The 7304-nt window shown below is 43.6% G+C and overlaps 1 protein-coding gene across 5 annotated transcripts in view; it reads left to right on the forward strand.

Annotated features, from left to right (window-relative positions):
• The window catches only part of NTRK3 (neurotrophic receptor tyrosine kinase 3), a 178200-nt gene that overhangs the window by 113938 nt on the left and 56958 nt on the right, over positions 1–7304 (forward strand). Inside the window, exon 13 of one of the 5 annotated variants that reach the window (XM_010717490.2) lies at positions 4796–7298. The exons of the other annotated variants lie outside the window; for them this stretch is intronic. Coding sequence (XP_010715792.1) covers positions 4796–4914 — 119 coding nt within the window. The 3' untranslated portion in view covers positions 4915–7298. Of the gene's footprint in view, positions 1–4795; positions 7299–7304 lie in introns of those variants that run through there. 5 annotated transcript variants of the gene reach the window in all.

Raw genomic sequence — 7304 nt, forward strand, 5'->3', positions numbered from 1 at the left:
TATATATATATATATATATTTTTTTTTTAATATCCTGATAAGCACTTTCCCACTTTGGGGCTTTTCCTATGGGGAATCGTGGGGAATCTTGGAGCTCTGCCTCCTGAGCTATCAGGCTACAACATTTAGTATCTTGGAACTACTCCATTCATGAAGGAGTTCCAGAGAAAACAAACTTGTGATCCCAGCTAATATGGAAATGGCTCACATTATCGGCAGCAACAAAAATGCTACAGACGCCGGAATTCCTCCAAACAAAGGTTTAATCAGTCCTTCATAGTCCTTACAGAATTCATCCCATGAAAATCCATGTATACTTCACTCAAGAAACATTGTTCAGCCATTGAATATCTCACAATATTCTTCTACCCCTTCCTCTGCTTCAGTTAAGTATGAGAGAAACTTGTGTGGGAGTGGGATCTTCTGGATCCATTTGCTCTTGTTCTTAGCCCATCTCTTCCCTTTCCTGACCTCAAAAACAAATGTAGTGCCTCAATCCTCATGATTTTGGCTTGTGAAGAAGACAAGAGCCACAAACTGTAGGTAGAGCTCCATCGAGTGCATTCCAAGAGGTCTCCAATGCTATGAGGTCTCATTGATCGAAGTGGGAGACTCTTGCATTTGAGGTTAAACCATAGAAAATAAACAATACAAGGTGAGCTGCGGTGGATAGGATGAGGATCCTGTTTCCATGAAAATGAACAACCAGAAGTATTTCCATAGCTCTCACTTCTCTGTGAATCCTAGGAGATTTGTTGTCTACTTGAAGACCTGCTTGAGATCTGTGTGTCGGTGTGAAGCTCATCTGTGGGCTACGTTTTCTTGCATTTCTCTGCATCAGCAATGCTGGGCTGGTGCAAATGTGAGGAGGGCCAGACCCTTTGACTTCACCTTGGGTTGCAGAGATGATGTGTTTATCTCCAACTGAGGGTACTGGGGAGAACCCCTGTGACCTGTTTGTTGTGGCAAGCCTCAGTCTGAGTTGCTTTTTGGCCTGTTATTTATTGGACAGGAGAAAGAAAGAGGATTTTGTATCCTAGCCCTGCAGATGAACCCATCCATGACAGGAAACCTGGATCGTTGTGTTGCCTTCCCCTTAAGTACAGATGTATCAGTCCTGGCTTTGGCTGGATGGATAGTTGTTTCCTTCACTCGGGATGTGGGCCAGGCTTAATGGTTTTCATGCCTCCTTTGATGCTTTTCATACTTCATATCTGTGCATAGAGAAAGATAAAATGTGCAGTGGTGCTGGACTCTCCTATTGCTTTTTCTTTAAATCATAAATTCTGCTGTTACACAGAAGAGAGATCAAAGCTTTGTCGCTCTGTCTGGACAGCAGTGTTATGTTTGGCCAGCTTATTACCCCTGCTTTGCTATTTTTACTTAACCCATTTTTGCCAGGCATTGTATGACATCCCGTTGCTTTTCTCATCTGTTCCCACAGCAATTTATGCTGCTGTTTTAGTAACAATTTACATCCACGGGTTTCAAAACGTGGCTGCACTGCTCCTTCTGCATTGGTGGATGGCGCTGCCGTGAATTGTGCCTCGTTTCTTTGTCATTCTCTTGCATTCCCGTGTCGTGATTCCTGGTGCTCTTCACATGTGGCTGGAGCAATCTTGCATCTCAAAAGCCATAGAAGCATGGTATATTTGAATGGTCGCAGTGTTACTGGAAAGTAAGCAGTGATGGCAAGGTGAAATTATCTGTCTTGTTTCCTTAGTTTTGCTCGCAGTGAAGGCAGAGTGTTCCTAGCAAGGCACTGTCCACAGGCTGCATTGGGTGTGTGCATGGGGCAGAGAGGCTGAGACCCATTATCCAGGGTTGGGAAACTCAAGACAGCTCTGGAGGACTAAGTGGATGGCCAGGGTTGAAGACAAAAACGGATTGCTTGGTTCGGTTGCCTTCAATCTTCTTGTCCTTTCATTGCCACATCTCCCAGCTTGCTTAGAGAAATGCCCCATCTGCCCCTTCCATCTCAAGCTGTTAGAGCTGCACATCAAAACTGAGCTCATTCCTCCTTCCCCATTCTCCAGCACTCTCCATACATTTACTCCACTACCATATCACAGCTATTAGGAAAGACAGACAGTATCAAGTTTTGATATAAAAGTGGTCTCACTAAAACAGGGAAAAGCACAACGTTTAATCTCTCAAACCCTCCCCAGTTTTATAGATCTTTGGAGATACTTTTGCTTTGTAATCTACTGTGTTGTTTTTTGTTCGTTTGTTTATTTTTACCTCCTCGCTATTTCCAGGCTTTTATATTGGAGCTTCCCTCCAAATCTACACCCAACATTAAGATAATGTTTTTTTTCTCCCAGTTTTGAACTGGGCACTGACAAATGTGAAACTTCACAGAAGAAATAGAAAAATAGAAATAGTTTCTAAGATTTTTTCAACCTTCCAAAAAGGTTGAAGTTCTTTTTTTTTTTCCTAACTTGGGGAAGAATTAAAAAAAAAAAAGGAAAAGAAAAATATTATTTAAGAAATTTTCAAGCTACTATTTCATGTACTAATAGCTTTGATGGTAGAAAGATGACATTTGTCATAGCAGAATCCAAACTCTGAACCTGTTGAGATTCACCCATTCTCACCCTGGACATTTTAGTGAACATCATTCATCTCACATCTGTCAGTGAATACATAAATGTAGCAAGAGCCTTGTTGGTTTCTGCTCCATACAAGAGAATGGGTTTGAAGGTAGCAGTACAGTATGGGAGAAAGCAGTGAGAAAAAAATTAGTCAGACAAGAAGCATGTTTTTGTTCAGATTCTTTGGGAATTCGAATAAATCAGAAGGAGAAAATACCCAAATGACCAATGCTGCGTTGTTTTCCCAAGTCAGCAGTATGTAGGTTCAGCCCCCTAGCTTCAGAAATGTAGGCTATCCTCCTGACACATCCCTTGTTGTCCCTCGCTAGCGGCTGCATGTCACTTATGGATAAACCCCACTCCGGTCCCATTCTGCAAGACCTTGCTGTCAACGAAGGTCCCTGCAGCTGGGATTCGGAGCACAGTGCTGACAAAGAGGAAAGCCCTCGGCATTCCCAGCCTCAAGTCTTGCTGATCTTTCACATGTCCCTTTGCCGAGGCTGTCTGTCCCCAGTGGGTTTTTAGGTCTTTTGCACATGGTCCAGCAGAAGTGGAATTGCCTTAATTTAGCGGAGCTGAGAAATGCAAAGAAAATAAAGCAGACAGGAGTGCTCCTTTGAGATACTCAGTATTGTTGAGTATAGACTTTCCCAGCTATCCTTTGGTGGCCATAAAGTATATTTATATGATGAAAAAAACCAAAACAGGATAAATAGTGAATTTCAGGGATGTCATGTTTATTTGTCTCCCAATGAGTCTGATAAGAAATGGACTAGTTTACATACACTTTTCCAAGCATCAGCACTTTAAACTCTGCTTTGGCTCTGAGAGTTGAGCTAGGCTCTTTCTCACCACTAGTGATATTTCAGCACTTGGAATGTGCCTATGAATTTTGTTTATGACACACGAACCAAAGTTGAGCCTTTCTTATTTTTCCCTGGGGATCAGTCCCTCGGGGCCACTAAGAATAACAGAGTTTCCCCCAAACAATTTTAAACAGTACCAAATGAAACAAACAGCTCTTGTCTGTCTGCATCCTCAGGTTCATCACAAGATGTATGTGTCTGATGAGCAGATGAAATAAGACAGTACGGAAAAGAAATAATAGAAGAAATAGGAAAAAAAAAAAAAAAAAAAAAGGCTGGCTGATTTAGTTTGGATTTCTGTCCCTGGCCTAGCAGAAGGCACTATTGAGATCATTTCACAGCACATCTAGGCAGCTTCACGCTGCTCTAGTGATGCCAGTCAGTTACCTGACCTGACTTGCTGAATGTCCTGTGACCATAAGATGGAAAAGGAACATTTTAGAAACTCTAGAGCAATTATATAACCAAGACATCCCATTAATTTTCTTGGAAAAGTCCTTTGGGACCATAAGAAGTTAGGACAGATTACAGCAGTCCCAAGGCTCCTGCCCTGCATGCCTTGGTCCTGGCAACACAGTGGCTCTGTATTGAGGATGACCTTCAGTGACATTACACCAATTCCTGCCAACTCTCATCCCAGTCCCCTGGGATGGTCTCAGCTGTAGAAATTCTACCACCAACAGGTGTCTAAGAAAGTAATGTTAAAACTGTTGAGCTGGCACCTGAAGACAAATATGAGGCTTTTCTCCAGGAAACTTCAAGGATTTTGTACAAAAAAAAAACAAAACAAAAAGGAGGTAGTAAGCAGAGTTTCACACCAGGAAGAAGAGGCTAAGAAATTCTATGGGTTATGAGAGCCAGGTCTCCTCAGACACATTTGTCTCAGGAATATTAAGCAACACTAAATAGATTACTAAAGAAGAGTAGATCTGGGAAGGTCCCTCCATTTTCCTCAATACCTGCCCAGCAGAAAGATGGACTAGGTAGGAAACAGGACTTTTCCACCCATGATTAGTGGAAACCTCTGGAAGAGATTTGTTCCCAATTCTCCATCCAGACTGCTTGCATGTTCCTTATCCTCAGAGCACTTGTGCCTGCATGCAGCAGGAGGAATGAATGCCTGGTCTTGATGGAAGGAGAAAGCGAGACAGCCCTGCCCAGAGAGGGTGTTTTGGCTTTAATTTAACTGCAGCCATTTGCTGGTTATTCATTTGATTCTTTTTTAATAATTACATGTGTGTCGATATCTCTCTCTTTTTTTCTAGTTTTGCTCTTTTTTATTTTTTCGTTTACTTTATTTTGCTTTTTTCTTTTTCTGTTTTTTCCCCCCTTTAGGTTTCAGAGAAATTATGTTGAATCCAATAAGCCTCCCTGGACATTCCAAACCTCTTAACCAAGGCATTTATGTTGAGGATGTCAGTGTTTATTTCAGCAAAGGACGTCATGGCTTTTAAAAACTCCTTAAAAGTCCCTGTTCTGATGTCAAGTTTATAGGCTGTGCCCTCAAAATGGTGGGAAGCAGTAAGCGTGGTCTGTATGGATTGAGGTCTCCTCCTAATAGGACTCTACAGCCCTGCCTGTACACACGTTAAAGCCAACTGAAACTGTGGTTTTCTGTCACCAGATAACAGGGTTGTTCTTTTCCTCCAATGGTCGCTGTGTTCGTTAAATATTCCTGCAAGGCACAACAGCAGCAATGAGAGCAAATAAAGAAAATTAAACTCAATTGAGAGGAGTCATCCTAATAACACAGTAAATAATTGTACTTTTTGCTTTAAAATAAAACACAAAACAAAACCAACCAAGCCAACCAAACTGACATCTTTAGTCATGTCCTCCCTGCTTGGAGTTTTCCTTGTAAGCTTGTGTCTTCGCACCACCCAGTGAATGCCGCCATCACCTCTTGCTGTGGCACCGCGATGGGAGCTCTCCCAGAGCGATGAGGCGGGAGCTTGGAAGAACCTAAAGCAGAACGAAGACTTTTGGTAAGAGCAAAGGCAGCCCCGCTCCCAGTCCTTGCACAGAAATTAATGTCGGAAGGAATGATAAATGGAAAGAAAAATCTTACTTCTCTGACAGGAAGAGAATGTGGTTATCTTTGAAGTGCACATATTCTAGGAGGCTTTTTTTTGTCTGTCTGTCTGTCTGTGTGTGTTAGAGCAGCGCGTTGGATCTGACTATTTCGTTGTCGTGCTCTGGTCTCTCCCTGCTGCTTGAATGATGAGCTTTATCTGAGGAGGTGCCTGGACTTCCCGCGTGGATGGAGATTCCATAGCGCAGGAGGGTCCGCGTCCTTGCCAGGACTAGGGCAGTAAGCAAAGTGGAAAAGCATATCAGACGCACGCAGTTGCTGGATCTTTTCCAGCCCCATTTAGCTCTATCCTGTATTTCTACCCGTGTAGAGATTGATTGTAACCCAGTCACATTCCCAGAACGATCAGCTTGAGACAGACTGACTCAAGGGGAGGAAAAATAAGTATTCTGTTGCTTCTTCTGTGGCATAAACAGGAATATCAATCCTGTTCTCTGGCCAATATTCATATTCTCTCCCCCTCTCCCTTCCCACTTTTGTCTTACTTCATCCAAAGCCTCTCAGATGGAAAAATAAACCCTTTGATCCTGTTCTCAAGAGAAGCCAGCTGCCCTTGTAGCAACTTGCAGGGCTTTTCTTCAACTCTCTGGATGTCACGTGTATGGGGAAATACAGATTTGCTCACAAGTATCAGTGCAAAATCTATAAGCAAAGCAGATTTTCTCAAAAGGAAAAAAAAAAAAAAACCACCAACAAAACCTCCTGAAAGCTGCAGGCTTGACCAGATCTTTTCCTGAGAGAAGTATTGAACCAGGAGCTTGCTCACCAGCCACTCTGCTTTGCTTGCCTTCTCGATGGCCCAAGATGACCATATGACCAGAGATGTCACCGTATCACCAGCCCAGAAGGGTTGCTGCCACTAGAAAGAATCACAGTCCTTGTCCACCAGAACTGGGGAGAAGCCTCAGAATGGGATGTTTTGCCTCATCCTGCCTTTACAGGTGACCCGCATGAACCACCCTGGGGACAGCCATTATCAGCTTTCCCGTAGGAGTGTCCCTGGGAACATTCCATTCTCTTGCTTCTTTTCCTGGTTCGCTCACGTAAAAAGGTAAAGTGCAATAGAAGAGTACAGGAGAAACGGTGGCAGATTGCTTTAAGTTAACGGACATGCCTTACGGGGGCATCTGCGTTACGACGAGGAGGCCTGGTTCAGGTTGGACCGCTTCACAAACCATGACCAAACTCCAGCGACGTTTCCAGCCTGCACCGAAGCCGGAAACGCAAGAGGTGCACTGAGAGAGGACCTGCGGCCGTTTATTTACATTGCGATTCTGCACACGGAGTGAGGAGGAGCTTCCCGAAGCAGATCTCTGGGTGCTTTGTCTAAACTGAACTCCCCATCTGCTGGGAGTCGTCCATCTGACCAGGGGATGCCTCGTCCGTCTGAGCTGTCTCCTCTCCCTAGCACTGTTCAGGGGACTCTGCTCTCAACTGTGTGTATCAGCCGTAGAGACGCATCCGTGGGCCTGAACCAGAAGCCTATATCTGAACACCCTAGCAGAGGAAGGGTTGAATTTTGCAGCTCAGGTCCATCTCTGCTTAGAAGAAATCCTCCGGACCGTACAGCATAATTTAAAGCAGTTCTCCCCACTGTGATCAATGTCTCAATTTGTTTAACACCAGTTATACAGTCTCTGGTTCCTCACTGCTGAAAACAGAAGCCAGTCATGGCTGTTTGTGATTGGTGGCTTTAAGTAGCAAGTCTAAGGATGTTGTTTCTTTTTTTTTTGTTGTTTTTTTTTCTTTTCT

This window comes from Meleagris gallopavo, chromosome 12 (genome assembly GCF_000146605.3).
Source record: "Meleagris gallopavo isolate NT-WF06-2002-E0010 breed Aviagen turkey brand Nicholas breeding stock chromosome 12, Turkey_5.1, whole genome shotgun sequence".
Classification (NCBI taxonomy): domain Eukaryota; kingdom Metazoa; phylum Chordata; class Aves; order Galliformes; family Phasianidae; genus Meleagris; species Meleagris gallopavo.